At 39.4% G+C, this 19030-nt stretch overlaps 1 protein-coding gene across 11 annotated transcripts; it reads left to right on the top strand.

Annotated features, from left to right (window-relative positions):
• Positions 1-74: 74 nt before the first annotated feature.
• Positions 75-18991, top strand: sergef (secretion regulating guanine nucleotide exchange factor). Of its 11 annotated transcripts, XM_081712304.1 has the most exons (12): positions 376-544; positions 855-987; positions 1200-1355; positions 1634-1728; positions 2020-2080; positions 2156-2269; positions 2468-2530; positions 2803-2961; positions 3083-3234; positions 10667-10703; positions 17371-17557; positions 18408-18991. In XM_081712304.1, the coding sequence occupies exons 1-11, from the start codon at positions 449-451 to the stop codon at positions 17553-17555; spliced, it is 1251 nt and encodes a 416-aa protein (XP_081568430.1). In that variant the 5' UTR covers positions 376-448; the 3' UTR covers positions 17556-17557; positions 18408-18991. The 11 variants fall into 11 exon arrangements, 10 of the variants coding, with proteins under 10 accessions (XP_026877238.1, XP_081568432.1, XP_081568431.1 ...); XM_027021437.3 differs by lacking the exons at positions 376-544; positions 18408-18991 and adding an exon at positions 75-166 and having other exon boundaries at positions 17371-17558; XM_081712305.1 differs by lacking the exon at positions 18408-18991 and having other exon boundaries at positions 367-544; positions 3083-3207; positions 17371-17558.
• Positions 18992-19030: the final 39 nt, after the last annotated feature.

Consider the following 19030-nt stretch of genomic DNA (forward strand, 5'->3'; position numbering starts at 1 on the left):
ATGGCGGCGTCTATTCCCGCATAACAAAAGTGCAATATTGTAGAAGCCCCACCAAACATGGCGGATCTATGAAACGCTGGTCTAGCTGAAATGTGTTGTCGTCATCACCCAGCGTCCCCAAAATATGGAAACAAGAGTGAAGATTAAATTTACGTTGTACACGTGGGTAAGTTTTTGGTAACATAGCAACTGTGGCTACGGTCTAAACGTTTCCAATTATAATGGGAGGTTATACTATGAATGTATCTGCACCTGTTATTAGAATAATTTTAAAATTCCTGCCAATAATATTCAGCCTGTTAATTTTCATGCAAGGCATGGCATCAGAGCGAAACATCGTGGTGTATTGGACATTCTTTCCTTGTGTTTCCCGCGAGGTTAATTGCTGGTGCCATTTTACCTCTCCCAACACTAGTGTGAAGAACACTAGCTACAGTATTTGTTAATAATGTCGCGCCTAGGTGCCCTAGCAGACGGAAGTCCTGGCAGCTCTTACCTATTCTTGCTGCTGTTTAAGAAGAAAGGGACATGCCTTCATGGCAAGGTTCATAATGTGCAAATTTTAATATCCTTTCGTCCATTATTCTGCACAGTAAACCCTGAACACGGAAATATCCAGCGAATAGGGCCTGCTATGATTAAAATGAAGGAGAGAAATCCCACAATACGTATTTACATATCTGGATATTTGCCTTAACCCCTGCTTAATGCAATTAAACTTACATTTCCATGTTACATTTTCCATGTTCATGTCCATGTAAAGAAAAATGTAGAAAACTCTAGAAGACCCAATCCAGTATGATGTTAGTTCAATAAAACGAGCAGCTCTGTAAGAACTGTGTGCTTTCTCTCAGGGGGCGAACACTTATGGGCAGCTTGGCCAGGGTCATGGTGAAGATCAATTCGAACCACAGTGTTCCAGCCATGGACTGCAAAGGTCGTTACGGGTCATCACGGGTGGAGGTGGACATTCGGTGCTTCTCACTGGTGATAAACATATAACCCTTTTTACGTGGTTTTATTTAAAAACAAAGCAAAATTTTAAAAATTGTTAACTTTGTTCTATTGCTGCCAGCAGGTCCTCATTGCTCACAACGCTTATTTTGCTCTTAAGGTGCTTGTTTGGTCAATAGCTCCCTCTAGTGGTTTTCTCATAACAACAAGATTTCTTTGTTTTGTTTTCATATCTCTCTCTCCAGAGTCTGGGGACCTGTTGGTATGTGGACAAAATCACAAAGGACAGCTAGGTCTTGGCCACACCTCAGATGTCATGACCTTTAATCTTTGCCCTTTGCCTGGCAGTAGGACTGTTCATCAGGTTTCTTGTGGCTGGGATTTCACTGTGATACTTACCGGTAATGCAACCTAATCTAAGTTTTCTAATGATTTAACTTTGTCATTAGAAAATGTCCAGTATATGAAAAACTTTCAGCTTTTTGACATGGGGTAATCATTACATAAATTGAACATAATCTTGTTACAACATTAACAAGAGCTGTAAAGCACTTAAAGTACATAAAGAGGCTAGTTAGTTTGTAATAATTTGAAAAAAAAGTGCATCATTTATTGGATTGGTTTAGATAGTCATTGAATACCTGACTATAGTAATTGAAACCTGCTCTGTGTCTGGCAGATGATGGCCAGGTTTTGGCATGTGGCTCCAATGCTTTTGGTCAGCTGGGCATCTCCCCACAGATAAAACACACAGCCAAGCCTCTACTCATCAAGGTAAGAACTAAATTTGTTCTGTGTCTGTGTGGCACATGGTGTGTGCATGCTAAAAGCAAGGACACATGGTGTCATTAATGCCAAGCACCACTGACATCACCATAGAAATTCCTACTTTTTAAACGTGTGAGTGAGTGAGTGTGTTTACTTGTGTGTGTGTGTGTGAGCTAGTTAACTACAATCCAATACCATGAGGTGCTGTTACAATTGCGAAGATGGAGTAGAATAATACTTTATAATGTAGTAAATGTTTGTAAAGTTTCTTTCTGGTATCATTTTGTTTCTCTTTAGTCTTTGGGTGACCCTGTCATCAGTGTAGCAGCAGGGCTTAGACATGCACTCGCAGTCACAGGTATGAGCCCACGCTACCTCAGCTTCCCCCCCTCCCTCACCCCGTGCACTCACTGCATTATCTTTGCATGAGAAGGTTCAGGAAGAGTGTATCAGTGGGGTACAGGTCTGTCCACTCAAGCGAGACGATTACTGACTCCTCAGCCTGTCCCTGTACACTTCACCTCCAAGGAGCCTTGTTTGGTCCCAGGTACGCACATACACACACATCTTCCTGATTTATTCCAGCTGTTACAGAAGAAAGGAAGTCTGCACAAATTTACACATATATCAACCTAAATCATTGTACATATCTTGACTGATGCTTCATTATGTGGGGTCATATATAACAAGGCGTTCTGTCCATTTGTAGGGTGCACTTTACTGACCCTACTTTCCTCACTCATAGGACTAGACCAAGAAACTCCCCACAGAGTAGCTGCAGGCTCTGCTCACTGTGTCTGTCTAACTGGTGAGAAGTCTGATTTAAAGGTTTTTCTTTTCACACTGCTGTGACAATATTCCTTTACTTAAAACAATGCAGTGTCATCAGAACCCAATAGCATCTAAGCTCTTGCACATGCAACCTGTAAGCATGACAGTGGAAATATCTATGTGTGATATCACAACTCTCAGGGGCAATTTAATGTTGCAAATAGGGACTGTGTTGAGATTTTTGGAAGTGGGACCTACAAACACCATCTTTTTTTATTTGAACTCTTCATTATTTTTGTGTTTGTTTAGTGTCAGGTGCTGTGTTCCTGTGGGGCTGTAATAAACATGGTCAGCTGTGCAGCACAGAGTCCTTCCTGGCTCTGCCTACTCTGTTAGACCAATCTCTAGTGAATGGGGAAAAAGTGTCTGCTATATACAGTGGCTGGACACACCTAGTTGCCCAAACAGGTGAGTTCTAGAGAACATGGTAAATGTGTTGTGTTACGTGCATCTTAACCTCACTGGTTTGTAGTAGACTTCAGTGGAGCAATAACTGTCACATTAAGTGCATCCTATTGATCATTTTCAGAGAGTGGTAGAGTGCTTACATGGGGAAGAGCTGATTACGGACAGCTCGGAAGAAGAGGGCCATCTAATGACAGTGCAGTTGCAGGAACAGATGTTTCTTATCCTGTCACAAGTCTGCCTTTTGAGGTCAGGACACTTAATGGAGCCACCCAGGTTTGAGAACCTTCCAGACATCACACACACACATTTAAACACCTCTTTTAGAGAACTTTAGAACAAACCTTGCCATTCAGAATAATGTGGTACCTCAGTCCCTTGAATAGTTACAGTGCAGTGTACAGAGAGAGCCAGCAGAGGGAGGACTTAACTATGAGCAGTAATTGTTTTTCGTTACATCCTGCCCAGAGACAGTGTGTTCACAGACACTGAAGGTCAACGTTAACCTTGGGCATGCAACATTTGTGATTCTGTGTGTGCAAACTTACATTATTGGTTAAACTGTGAGTCTCTTTTGAGAGACTTTGAAATAATTGCGCACAGTGCATAGAAATCTCCTTGCATCAAGGTGCAAAGAGGAAGGGGGTGTGTGGGGGTGTGTGACACGTAATCCAGAAAAGAGCGGAAATATCTCTGGTAGATGTGGAAAGACATGGTGTCCAATCTATGCCATTTCTCTCTCTCCCGGTTCTGGAGTTGCAGGCTGGCTCTGCCTGAATACTGTTGGGGGCACACCCTGTTCCCACCTAGCACAGTTCTTTGCGCAGCTGTCCTCACGCGACTGGCCATAGCACACCCCATTTTCTCCTAGCTCAGAGCTTTGGACTGCTGTCCTCATGTGACTGGCAATAGCATGGCGCATCTCCTCCTCATCATTGTCTGGGCTATCCCCTTACCATGCTTTATCTTCCCAAGCAGCCAACGCCCCAGTGTCTCCTGGTCTGCTCATATCACGGCAAAGTGCAAAACGCGCCACAATTCTCATGGAAAGTGAGAAGGAAAGCAGTGAAGGACAATCGCCCAGGGGACATGCCACACCGTCAGTGAGACCACGGAATCAAAGCCTAAAGTTTCTGTCCTCCTCGCCTTGACTTCCTAGTGCTTTATGTGAAGCTTCTTCTATTACTGTCCAGCAAGGTCATCCAAAAGGATCCAAAGGGCAAGCATTTTACTGCATGCAGGGCAAGTAGATGGGATCTGCTCCTAGAGTGTGATTAATCCACTGTTCTTGCAGCATTTAGTCTCCATAACAAGACGATTAGTGTCTAGTGCATTTTGCAGGTATACTATTCAGCTAGAAGTAGTTTAGCTTCTGGGTTTTCTTTCCCCCATAATCACAACTTGTTATAATAAACACATTATTATAGGTTACATCACCTGCTTGTAAATGGACCAAAAAAGCACCTATTCATCACCCTCTGAGAAAGGCTTAGACATTATTATAGGATAAAGTGTCCCAACCAATATGCAAAAATTAGTAAGTGTGTTGAGAAGTAGGTTCACAGTAACAAGCATTATTATTCATTGTGATTAAGTCATTCCCACCCTGTCACAGAGGCAGCAGCTGTCCTCCCAAGCTTACAGATCTAGTTTTTGTCTTGCTGTGCTGGGAATTCTGGAGGATGGGCCAGACTGGGCCAATGATTCTCTGCAGCAGATGGAGCCATCCATGTGCATATGAACTGAGCATCTTTGGTTCAGACATCTGTCTAACTGCTTGCAGATTAGTTCCAGATGTCTGTATGCATATATATCAAGCATCTCGGGGCCAGAGTTGAGTTGTATTGTATGATGAAATTCTCAAATTTCATTTCCTGTTGGCCTTTGATAAAACAAATTGTACATTAAATACTATAAACACTATATAAACAGCATCTTCTTTAGTGCAAATATCCAAAGGCAAAAGAACCAGATTATTTAGTTGTACATTGTAGTGCAAGGTTTTTGTTTGTTGGGGGAGGGGGTTGCAAATGGGATTATAGACCCCCTGCACATAATAAAACAGTTCACTGTGTTAGCAGACTAGGGGGTGCTACTAGGAGGAGGGACAATGAGTGATTACCTTGAAGTAAAAGCTAGTGTGTAGTGTCTTAGATTTCACACTTCTGTAGAGTCTGCCACAAAATCTCAAACAGTTTCAATATCTGTTTTGCGCATTATCTATATAAGAGCACAAAACAATACAGAGGGAGACATAACTATTTGAATAGATATATGTATTGCAACATAAGCATGCCTTTTAACTTAACACAAAACAGAAAACAATAATAATAATAAACCATTGGGGAATGCAGGGCATGAGGCTTCTTTCTCTAGACTTTATTTAGTCAGTTCAGTGGGCTTTGTATTTTTGTTTAAATAGATTTAACACAGACAATTCTGAGAAATGTAACAACTCAGTGATAATTTACAATAAATTGCTTTTAAAAATGTTTTTAAAACATTCTTGAAGCTAGATTTCCCAAAGTGCTAGCTAGCATAAAAAATCTAGCTAGTGGACATCAAGCCATACTTATTTGGGTGCATATTTTTTGTGATGTGTTCTTAGGTAGCTACTGCTACAATAGCAGGCTAACTGTAGCTTACAAGGCTGGCATACAGCTTTTACCCTCAGGAGATTCCACAGTTCTAATTGCATGACCTCTCTGTGCTTGAGTTGTGAATGCTGTCATTGATACCATAAGGTTGTTGGTGAATTATGTGCTTGTTTCTGCTTGCCTTGAATCAAAGAAAGTAAATCCTGTTCGTCATGCAGTGCACTCAGTGTAGCAGCTGAAGCTCACGTGAGAACTCGCAAGACACACAGCCACGGTAGTACTAACCCCCCTCCCACTTCACAATTGAATGGGTTTTTTTCTTTGTTTGTTTTTTAATAAATGGATTACATAATTGAACTTTGAATATTGACAGTACTTCGGACAGGTTCGGTATATAACCTACAAGTGGTGTTAGGGTCATGCCCACCTAATGCAGATGCTTGCAGTGTTGCACTCCCTGATGGAGCTGGTGAGTATGATCTCAGTGCTATATCCGTTAAGAGTTCTTAGGAATTCTAGCTGCTCCTTTGGCCAGCTGTGTTGTATTGGGAGTTCAGATAAGATTCTCGTTGATGAAGAATTTTAAGGTATTCATCTTCTCAACCCTGCTGCTCCACCCTCTTTCACTGGTTCCCAATCATCTCCTTTGTTTTGTTGACATTTAGTAATAGATTGTTGACCTGGCACCACTAATTAATGAGAAGTGCAGTGCTGGATGTCTTAAAGAAGGTAGGAATTAGTGCCTCTGCTAAAGAGAGAAAGCAAGCGTAGCAGTTGTCTACTTCTCTGGGAGGATAGCACTGCAGCTGATTTAACTTTTTTTCTTACTTTGTGTGTGATGAGCTGCAGGCCTTAATGCATGTGGTGCATGTCAGCATATTATAGCAGTACTCCAGTGTGAGTCTGTCATTATAGCAGTACTCCAGTGTGAATCTGTGTCATATTATAGCAGTACTCCAGTGTGAGTCTGTATCATGTTATAGCAGTACTCCAGTGTGAGTCTGTGTCATTATAGCAGTACTCCAGTGTGAGTCTGTGTCATTATAGCAGTACTCCACCGTGAGTCTGTGTCATGTTATAGCAGTACTCCAGCGTTAGTCTGTGTCATGTTATAGCAGTACTCCAACGTGAGTCTGTGTCATGTTATAGCAATACTCCAGCGTGAGTCTGTGTCATGTTATAGCAGTACTCCAGTGTGAGTCTGTGTCATGTTATAGCAGTACTCCAGCATGAGTCTGTGTCATGGTATAGCAGCACTCCACCGTGAGTCTGTCATGTTATAGCAGTATTCCAGCGTGAATCTGTGTCATGTTATAGCAGTACTCCAGCATGAGTCTGTGTCATGTTATAGCAGTACTCCAGCATGAATCTGTGTCATGTTATAGCAGTACTCCAGCGTGAATCTGTGTCATGTTATAGCAGTACTCCAGCGTGAATCTGTGTCATGTTATAGCAGTACTCCAGCGTGAATCTGTGTCATGTTATAGCAGTACTCCAGCGTGAGTCTGTGTCATGTTATAGCAGTACTCCCGCGTGAGTCTGTATCAGCTCTTGACATTCCCTGAAGGTTCTTTGTAGGTCTTCACTGTTACCTGACACAAATGCAATAGAGTGTGCTTAGAGGGGACTTATTTAGAAACATTTATTTATAAAACTGGTATAGGAACAATTAGAATTATGCATGACTATACTTGATTTTATAATTTGTCATAAGTATGACCCCAGGATTTCTTTTAAAGGATGTCATGGTTAAAGAGCAAAATTTCCTGATTTACCTCTGAATGTGCGTGTAGATATATGAAATAGCACATTTGGCATTGCGCACCCCAGATTTCCATCAAGAGTGCTACTGTTGCATTAAAAAAGATCCTATTCCAAAGCAGAAAGCACATCAATTAGCCAAAGGCAGCTCATTGATTCAGAAACTGATCTTTTCTTTTCTCTCTTCCTCTCTCTTTCTGTCTGTCTCTCTCTCTGTCTCGCTCTCTCTGTCCTTTGTACAAATGAGATCTCTCATGTTTAAAAGAGCTTGTATACACTCCCATACATAGTCCATGGGAGCAGAATGGGGTCAAATGAAAAGTATGATTGATACTACATGAGTCATTTTTGCTTGGTCTATACAGTGAAGCATTATTCTGACTGAATGTGAAACAAAGGTAAATTAATTCTTTATTTAACATTTTGTTCTGATTACAGACTGATTGGTTGAAAAGTGTTCTACCTATGCTGCTTACATCCGATATTAGGAATATTATATCTGTACTCTTCCACTGACTACTCAATAACTATTTCATATATTCATTTACCTGATCCCTGGTTTCTAAGTAACTATAGACGTTGTTTTCACTGCAGCTTTATGACATTTGAGGTCATGTGTTTTGGGTGAATGTCAAGGATGTGATGATCTACAACACTACCTGGGCTTGTGCCTGCAACCAAATCATTGCTGCGATGATGGCTGCGATAACTCCCAATCTCGGGTATTCTCGTTACTTTAATGAATTTCTACAAATGGGCAGTGAAGGAAGCCTCTCTATGACCTGTGTGCTTGCCATGTCTCTCTTTGACTTTTTGGCTTGCCATGCTCACAGAATCCTGAGGATCTTAGGGTCTATCAGATTCCAGCATACTGCATACTGGGGAGTGTATTATTTCATCTCCTTCAGTCTGCTAATTTGAAATAGGAATAAATCACCTCAAATGACCTGTGATGTAAGGTAGACTCCAGGTCTTGCAGACATTTCGAGGGACATCCTTGTACAGAAGATATTTGCATAGAAAAAAAACAGCATTGAATTAAGATCTGCAGTGTTTTTGCATGCTCAGTGTTGGTGCAATAAATGCAGTGTCTGTGTAGAGAGCTCATGAGATGAAGAAAGAGACTCCAAGTGGCTATTCTTTATAGCCACTAGCCTCGTCAGAATGTCTACAGAACACTGGCTGGAAGGTTCACGCGTTGGGACTGGTGGGCCATCTTTTCCCACACCACATAGACACAAATGGACCCTGCAAAGAGTAACTAAGCACTGTAAGTGCTAATTCAGCTCTGGGGGTTTTGCAGTGTGTTGTTTTCGTCACTGCCTCTGTCCACTTACTTTGCCTTTTTTATAGCAAGTCAGGCAAATGAATAAGGAGGGAACGTGTGCACACACCGTGCATAAGATTAAGATAATTGTTTGTCAGATGTTTTCTGTGCTTGACATTGGAAAAAAAAAATTATTTATTGCTTTTGTGACATCATTCTTTCATTCAAAAATCTACAGCATTATGTTTTCTTTGCCTAAAAAGGATGTGTTGCTTCTTAGGCCACAGAATCTTCTTCTTCAATGTTTGGTGAAGGATAACACACAGCTAAGACACCTTCTCCATGCAAAATATGCCAAGCTCCGTCTGAGACTTTGGTGTGCACATCTTTAACTCTACTTTTCAGTTTTTGCCATAAGTTCCCATTCCAACAGAGTTATGTCCAGGCCAGAAGGCCTGTGAGCTATTTTTGTGTGGATCTGAGGTACAGGTTTGTGGTGTCGTCCTTCTGGATGATCTAGTGGTCCATTTTCGATGTCTCAGCAAATGTAGCCAGATTTTACTGTGAAACTTGAACTTGGAGTCCTTCAACACGGTCGCTAGGCTTGTGTATTCAAAACGTCCCATGACATCAGATTCCAAATTATTATGTGAATTACCATGTTATGCTGTACCTTTTTGCAAACCAAGCTATGGCAAAAAAAACTATTTTGGTCTCATTTGATAACAAATCCCAGTTCCAGTCAAAGGCCAGGACCTCAAAGTGCTTGCATTTCTGGTTTACCAAAAGTAGTGTTTTTGTTTCATCTGAACACTTATAAGTAGCTAGTTTGCATTGAGCCCTTAAGCTGTTAGGTTTTAAGAGACAAGTCAAAAACAAATAGCAAACAACATCTAAAATTCTTCAATTCTAAGATTGTGAGATTTCAGCATTTTCTAAATAGTTACTACTAGTTACTGCTTGACACTTGGGGTGTTTGAGGTTCTTGTGGTTTCTGCTTGCTTTTGGGGTGGATAAGGTGGAGGTGCCTCTGGGTGGTGAACTTCCTTGGGCTTACCAGTGGGCTGTCACCATCCCATTTCTCCTGCCCAAAAGCTCAATAAAGGGAACTTCTCCCCAAACAGAGAGAGTATAAGGGACCATAGTTCTCAGCAGGGACCTCCCAGTAAGGGCTGTATGGTTCTCTGGATGGTTAGCCAGGCACAGTGCAGTTTGCTTTAGCCTGAGATGGAGAAGAAACCTAAGGCACTTGGAAGGTGGAGTCTACAGGATAATCTCATACTCACCCAGGGCTAACGCAGCAGCAGAACCCAGACTCAGAACATGTTCTCTCTATTCTGTGACAAAGGCAGGGGAAGGGCCATGTCACCTGACTGGGACACCAAGCAGGGTCTGAGAAACACACACCCAGAGACCAGTAGGGGTAAAAAGGCAGAGCTTTATTAGTGCATAGCAAGAAGTAAATTAAACTTACTCAGCCTTATTATGCTTGTTCAGTACCAAACTGCAAGATCAGGTAATTGTTCTCTAGCTTTGCAGTCTTTTGAGAATCTGAAACCCTCTGCTGACCAATTGTGCCTGTTTCCTCTAACAACAGTGAGGACCATATACCTGAAAAGGAGAATGGCACCACCTCTCTGGGCATCATGCAGACTTCTGTTAAAGAACACTTACTTTGTGCTTGAGCTTCTGGTTTTCTCTCTTTTCATTTGATATCAACACAATGCATAGGTGCTGTGGCTTTCTCCCTTAGTGATCATTCCATTTACCCTTACAAGTTCTGATCCTGGAATATTAATTAACCAGTCAGGAATGCCTGATAACCTCTTGGATTCATCATGAGATGTCACTAAAATGTATACAGTATCTGGATCATGCAGAGAAGCTCATGTGACAGAACAGGTCTTGAATAGTTTATCCAAAACAACAGATCCATAACATCTGTCCAAATCAAAGATATGCATAGACAGCGATTATTCAAGGAAAGCCTAAATCAGACAACTTAGCATTTCAGGAAACAGAAATGTGGGTGCAGATGTTTTTGTATTTTCAAATGTTCTAATTTATGTCTTTATGGATGCAGATTGTATGTGGATCAGAGCACAACCTTGCCATTGTGGGTGAGTACATTCACATCATGCATGCTGTTGGGAGGTTGGAAAATTGTGCATGTGTGCGTGCCTGCGTGCGTGTGCGTGCATATGCATGTCTCTGTCGTGCTCATGGTGCAGCTGGTTCTTGAGTGACCATCCTTCAAAATTCCTTATTTTTTCCAAATTGTTTAGGCTAGGTTTTCTGCTGACTATTGAGCTGTGATGTAAAATAATGAAGCGATCAAACATTCTGAAATAAACATTCTGACATTCACATCAGCATTGAGAGGGTTGTGGTGGTGAAGGGTGTGGTACCAAGGGAGGATTTATGACTGAAATCCTCAAGCTATTAAGAGATATCAGTAATGTCTTACTGGGAGAATTCATCACATCTCTGGATTGAAAGCCTTGGGGAGTCTAACATTTGCATTTCAATAATACAAATCGTTTAGCTTCTCTTTAATATGTGGTTGGTATAAATGTGTAAGGTATTTAAGTGGCCAGTTCTTTAGAAAGGCCAATTTGATGGAATTTTTATTTGTTTATTTTTGCTTTTAGGTTTACAGTTAAGGGTATGAGTAGGAGATGGGCCTCTACAGAAAATATGGACAATGCATAATAAATAATATCTAATTTATTTATATATATATATATATATGGGCACAGGATAGGAGTGCAATAGCATAAAAAAGCATACAACAATACACACATAAGGTATTTATGTATAAATCTATATATTATGTATATACACTAAAGGCTCCTATGTATGTGTAGTTTTGCCATGTGTGCCACGTTATCATTTCGTCTTATATGTGGGTGAATCCTGGGTGATCCTTTAGTGGATCTGTGGCAAATTCTCAAATTTAAAATTAGAATTCTGACTGCCTTTCTGACACAAGAAGAATTGTTAATTCACCAGCTTCCATGTCCATCTAACATGAAAGGATGACCAACTAGAAATGTACTATATATTAATGATCTGGCCTATCTACTTGGTTTCACAAATTAGCATATCAGCATGACTAAACATTACATGGTTGCAGTTCATCATTTATACAGCCAAGTGACACAGTTGTGAAAAGGTTTTTTCACCTTTATCAGACATCTAACTCTACCTAAAAATCATCACTGACATAAGCCTTTTGCAAACCACCCAGACTAGACTGAACCATAACTAAAATGAGATGTAAAGTGCTTCTTTTTACATGAAGACATGAAGGAGACATGAATTTTCTGCTGTATGTCTTAATGCTTGGGTTCTATGACCTCATCGTGTGAGAATGGCTAGTGCTCACATGATGTGCTGAGGATGTGAAGTTGGCAGATTTGCAGAGCTCTGTAATTGGTTTGGTGGTCACAGCTTTTTGCAGTCAAGTTATAGATATTGACCTATGCATCAGCATAAAAAATACCAAAGAGATCTCTTGTTTCTGGATTGTTTTCATGCTTCACTTCACTGGAGTACCTTCAGGTCTTTGGCTGTTCTCAAGTTCAGCCTGGGGCTTTTCAAGGGCTTTCAAACCTGAGAATACTACATCTGTTAATGGGCAACTGTTGCAGGACTGTCTTGTCATGCTGGGTATTCAATGACCTTTCCCAGTTGAAAGCACTGCATATTAACAGTTTCAGCCTTTCAAAAATACCTACTGATGTATGTGACGATCCCCTACCAAACTGAGACAGTTTCATTTTCTGCTCCCTGCACTTATATATTTTCAAAAATATGCTGAATAGTAAATCTGACATCTGTAAAATAATTCATTTTCTATATAGACTGGGATGAAATATTAATTACCCTAACTGTACCCATAAAATAATAATAATAAGTTATGTATATATAAATAATAATAATAAGATAATGCTAAGTTGTCCAAGTGGGTGAATGAGAATTAGAAATGCTGGTTGAAATCAAGATTTCAAGTCTAGATAAATTACAGTGCTCATCAGACAACAGCTTCGACAGACTTCAGAATCTGCAGGCCTATGGAAAGGAGAATTGCTTTTCTGAGACAGAGTTTGTGCTCTTTGCTTCAGCTTTCCATAGCTTGATCCTTTTCTAGTTGGCATCCTTGTTGCAATGCAAGAGGCCACCTTACATCATTCCTCTCTGTCACATGGCTAGTGCATGATATGAAGAAGCCATAGGGAACAATAGCAAGTTAATGTACCATGATGATGCTTTTGTTTCTTATAGCAGCAAAGATGAGGGCTGGGTAATAAATGGCCTGGAGCAACAAGGCCATCACTTTCGACGCCTTTGCCTACACAGCAGGGACTTCCAGCTCGGGAAGGACATTGCTGAAAACATCACTGACAGCCTGTGCAAAGGTTGCCAGACCTTTTGCCTGATCAGCCACAACTATCTTCTGAGCCACTGGTGCTCACTGGAGATGGATTTGGCTACCTGAAGGCTACAGGCAGAGTATGTCCTCTTCTGGTTTTCTAGGAGAAGATCCCTTTCCACTTTTTGTCTACCCTGTGGTACCTCAGTATTTAAGGTCCTTGACTTGTAATTGGAAGGTTGCCAGTTCAAGTCCCACCTCTGCCAAGTTGCCACTGTTGGGCCCCTGGGCAAGGCCCTTAACCCTCAATCGCTCAAGTTAAACTCAGTCATAATTGTAAGTCGCTTTGGATAAAAGTGTCAGCTAAATGCCATAAATGTACCCATCAAAGGCTGGCTCAACTTGTGAAGACCAGAACATACCTGGACTGGCCCAGAACATCATGATACATTTTGGTATAGACTGGGACAAACTGAAGCCTAAAGTAATAATGTAAAGGGATTAATATCGTCATGAAGAGGTTCTGAATCAAGTTATGCGCAACATTTTCATTCAGATAAAAGAACCCTTTTAGGCAGTTTAGAGGCTCCAGGGTGACACAAAGTTCGTCAGGAAAAAATGTGATTAAAATCCTAATATGTCACATTTTAAAAGTAAAAATAGATACAAAATTTGGCAAGTGCATAATTTAATTTCCCCTAACTGACCAATTAGCAAAGAGATGTTAACTTGAATTTGTCTAAAAACAGTTGTTGTTTTTTTTGTTTTTTTTAAAGCCCAGCATGTTTACATCATTTGGTAAGATTCTGATGGTGTTTAATTTTATTGGATGGGGTTGGGTCTTGGATGCCAGATCTCGCTGTTAAGGTGACGTGGTCTTAATTCAGCGAAACACAGATGAAGGGAGTGCCTACCTGATGGCCCCTGTGAAGAGCTTGTAAACTTGGGATTTTCTATTATGAACTGAGTGGGCTGGGCCCTATGTGAAACTCTAATGGCTTGGCACAGAATATTTGATATCCTTTTGTATACATAATATAATTAATTGTAATTAATATAATAATTATGTTGATTTTTACAAGACAGACATTGCTTAAGAATGTAGTATACATGGTCTCTGTGGTCACCTTCCCTTTATCCCTTTTAAATATTCATTAGGCCTAATAAGTTAAGTGAATATTTGCTTGTTTGCTTAACTCTTTTCCTCAACTTAATTATAACATATTTTGGCACTCCTCCACTGTTCAATGGAATTCATATCTTTTCAAGAATTTGGGCACAGGGTTTAACGTAGCACCTTTGTTTAATGTAGCACTTCTCTGTTTGATAGAACAATAAGTGACGAGTTTTAATTGTCAGTTAATTGCAGCTTTAAGGTGACATTATTTTTTCTATAGACAACACTAATTATCTCATTGAAGTTCAGCAGCATGTCTAAATAATAGTACCAGGGTTTGGAGCAAATATCTATCACAAATATTTCTGTCTCATGTCTCCCATATAAGGTAGATGTACCTTTTAGGTATAGGGGGCAACAGTCTGGTATAGTTTTCTCTTCAGCTGTTACAGGGAGAATTTCTGAAGGAGAAATGATTTCTTTATCCTTGCTCATCCTGTGTAGATTAGTATGCTACTCTATATGTTGCCATGGTCCATAGATTTGTTGCTATGGGAACAGCAGAATTTTTTTTTTATCAGTGCCTGAGTACTGCTCTATTGTAATGTGAATTGTGCTACAGTAGCCTATTTCTTTAGCACAGTTTCCCTTAATTCAATGAACCAGCTTGTATCCTGCTTTCCCTATGAGATTTTTTTATTCCCCCAACCATAATTGCATCCTATAAGGAAATAACATTATTGTCCATTTTTTAGGTATCATTCGATTTTTGGGAGCACGAATTGATGCTGTCTGAGGTTTTGGCGGAATGGGTAGCACATTGGACTGCATCACTTGGAGCATGCGTGAACTGAATAGTAAAGTGAGAGGGGGAACAAATCTAAGAAAATGAGTTTCCCTTGAGAAAGCAAGCTCACATTTGGTTGCTGTGGCAACAGGAACTATTATGTAACAGTGTTGCCATGGCACGTGTCTCGGTAGTGGTGCATGCTTGACCACACCCACCAGCTGGGTGGCTTTAAAGTGTCCAAGTCCATTACAGGTCACTCACAAAGATGGATGATTCTGATTGGTTAGAATGTGTCAGTAAATGTATGCAATGACAGGAGGATTATAAACAGCTATTTAGGGATACTTTGCAACCCAGAATGCTGCTTTTATACATTCACAACCTTTAGATGATGTGTGATGTGCAAATTTAACTATAAAATGTTTTTAGTCGTATATTGAAGTGTTGGACTGTGGTTAGCTGACAACTTTGATATATCTGATTGATGAGCTTTTTGCTGACACCTCCATTTAGATCTTCCTTCTTGAAAATGACCTCCTATAAATTAGCTCCTATAGTTTGTTGAATTGGCCTATTCACAGTAATGTAATACTTTTATTCTACTGATTTTTGGGGTTTTTGGGGGTTTTTTTTTTAGCATCTAAAAATTGTGTTTTGTTTATCAAAGTTCAGACTTTATCATTGGTAAATGATGGAGCTTGGCTTGCGTCTGGCATTGATCTGTGTGGATTTGGTGGACATGGTATAATTTGATTTCTGAAAAAGGAAAGTATAATTATCATCCCTGACAAGACATTCAAAAAACATTTATTGAAAAATAAAGATAGTATAAGTACATTTAGGGGAGTAAATTCATATTTAATTGACTCCTTCATATCAGGAGCCAATTGGCATAATTATGTATTTAAAAAAAGCCAAGTGACTATATAAAGTTGTCTTTAATTCAAAAAAATGTCATATAGTTGTCATATAGGAGAGTGTAAACGGATATAAAATTTGAACTCAGTATAATGACTTCAAAGAATAATCAACAGAAATTACCTCACTTGATATTTAAATTGTGGGTGTTACAGTGGAAAAATGGGAAAATATGTAAAATGTGATAAATGTGGAGTTTGCAGTATTTAAGCAAGAAATAACAATGACATAGCTAGTGGAATAAATGCAAAACACACTACAGTACTTTCAAAGTAGTCGGAACGCTGTACTGTTCACACTACACAACTTAATGTCACGTAATGAGGAAACTTGAAGTCGTTGTGGAGAGAGTAACGCAATACACATCCGACGTGTCTGAATGTTCTCCGAAATACGTTGCGTCAGAAAACCACAGGCGAGGATTTTGGCCAAATCTTGCACGAGACACGGAGCCTCTCGGGCGACGTCTCTGAACAATGCACGCATGCCGATTTTCGAAACACGAGCGAACACGATTTGCTTCTAATCTGGGGCTTTACTGAGCGATTTCCAAAAGATGTTGACGAACGAAAGATCAGGGCTAAAACCGTGTATTGTGAACTCGGCATAAGAAATGCCTTAAAAAATGCTATGCTTATGATCGCCCCCAAATCACATATTAAGTAAGCACACAAAAATCAGTATAACTGAATACTATTGGAAAGAAACTAATATGGGATTACATACATTACAAAAAATGAACATATACAAACCTTTATGCCATGTATGTGATATTTATTTATCTACATCTTTGAATACTCTAAGACCCCAAACATCTATTCTTTACTTGCTTGATGTCTTATTGAACAATCATGATGTTCAGTGTTCTAACTGATGGAAGCATGGTAACTGTTGCTTTGTCTTTTTAGTGACTATAAGCTTTGTTAACAGTCATATATGATTCAGTGTCAAAAAATAATTTTGTCATAAGCAAAATAATGCATATGTAGGGTTTGCATAAAAAGTGGTCATTTTGGTCTATTGGCCATCTCATAATCACAAGTAATGTTCACTAATAGCCAAACACTATCGTTGAATTGTGTATTGAGGGGGGAAAAAAGGATTATGTCATACCTGTTAGGTCATACCAGGTCTGTAGGTTTTTTGGTTATACGGCAATGCATTGTATTTTCCCAATTTAGGTTGATGAGCAAAGTCAACTTCTAGAATATACTGTGTGAAATGACTAGTATAGATTCTCTGGTGCTGTGGTTTGCTAGTTCAAAAACATAACTTGAGAAATTGGCCTAAAATCTTGTCATTAGAACCATATTTTCTGTATTGATGGATTAATTGAGGATGCTATATACCCTGAAAATGAAATACATGATGAAATCAAGCGTCATTGGCACCAATTCTAAGAATGCATGGTTGAATGCCATCAAGCCTTGTTGATATGTTTTGTTTTAATAAAATTGCTTGCTCAATACTAATATTTAAGGCTGTAAAATGTTCTCAGACCTTTTATATTATTGAAGGTGTTAAGTTCATAATTGGGTGGCTGAACTTATTTTGCTCTTGGTTGAGGACTATTTGATTTTTTTCTAGGGAATCAGGTCTTTTCCTGGGGCTGGAATGAGCATGGAATGTGTGGAGATGGATCTTTTGGAGACATTATACAACCCCAGCTAATCCCCACCCTCAAAAGCTTCAAAGCTCTTCTAATTGGCTGTGGAGCAGGCCATTCCATGGTGCTGTGTTGTCAGAAGAACAGTGAAGGGTTTGTCAGCTAAAGGTGCTCATAAAGTTTTCTTTTTAAGTTTTTTTTTTTCACTTTTTTTTATGAATTGTGGTGTCACTCAGCATTAATCTATAGGCTATCGCGAAAATAATATTTAAACCAAATTTCAGAAGTAATCTGATATAAGATTTATGAACCTGAATGTACTGGTAGTTCTCTAGGCAGCAGTAAAACAAATTATTAAAATATTGTGGGAACTATGACTTTCAGTCTTCCCATAAAGCCTTGGATTACTTTGCCTGTTGTCGATCTCGCAAAGGTGTCAACTCAGCAACCCTTACTGTAACCACACTTTTCATAGTAGAGGACATGTGGTTTACTATGGTAATATGATCTGTCAGGAAATGCTACATCTCAGAATACGATCATGAGGCCATCTCTTGGTCTACAACTGATGACATATGTATTATTTGTTGTCTGATGTTTTACAACTTTGTGTTTAACTTTATGGCATATGTATATACGCACACACCATTCACTTAATATGTATATGTACAGTAGACTGGTATACAACATATATTTTGAAAGCTTGATTTTTGTGTTGTATTTTTGCTTGGAAAGTTTCTTGGAGGAGAGATTCAGTTGACAGGTTACTTAACTTGCATTCTTGAAAGTACAAATTATCAAATATATAGAATATTTTATTCTAATAATATATTATTCTACAATGCATGTTAAATTACACTCTTGGACTGTAGTCTTTAATAGTCAAACCCAGACCTTTAAAAATGACACTGAATTGCCAACTCACTTGTATCTGAAAAATACAATTGGCACAAAATTGCTTAGCAATTTATTTATTTACCATTGTCATCATTTATGCTTTATATCATTTTTTCCTCAGGAAAAAGACACAGAATTGCTTTAACAAATTAAACCATTAATGAAAACATCTTGTTTTGAACAAATAACCACAAGATGCACAGCACGGTGCCTGAAGCGTTCACAGGGCATCTCACAGAACAGCACAGACAGTGAAGGGCTCTGCACCACTGCAGTGATACGGTGCTGAATCCACCTGACAGACAACTGTTCTTCAGTTTTAAAAATGTATTGGATTGATTTAAAAACATATTGATCATTTACCAGTGTTAATGGTAATGTGGTTGATTTCATGTTACAGTACATTATATCAGCAACTGACATTAAATCAGCCTAAAGTGGGCCAAGTTTTTTTGCCCTGTGAGCTATTTCTTGTTGTTCTACTTCTCAGTGAAATAGAGCTGCGTTCTAAAACCTTTAAAACCGTCTAAATACTATTACTGACTCAAGTCTTTGATCTGGTGGCATGGCGTGAACAAACACATTTGTCTATGATCCAACACGGACAGTCCCAAGTGTATGACTGGCAGTGTTGTAAGTTGGTCCCAAACAAATGGGCATACTGTACATTTTCACAACAATAAAAAAAGACATATTTAAATAAACCTAAGACACTGTTGTTTCGTTTCTTTAATTCACCTGTCC

Source organism: Electrophorus electricus, chromosome 4 (genome assembly GCF_041902795.1).
Source record: "Electrophorus electricus isolate QZ-2024a chromosome 4, ASM4190279v1, whole genome shotgun sequence".
In the NCBI taxonomy this organism is placed as follows: Eukaryota; Metazoa; Chordata; class Actinopteri; order Gymnotiformes; family Gymnotidae; genus Electrophorus; species Electrophorus electricus.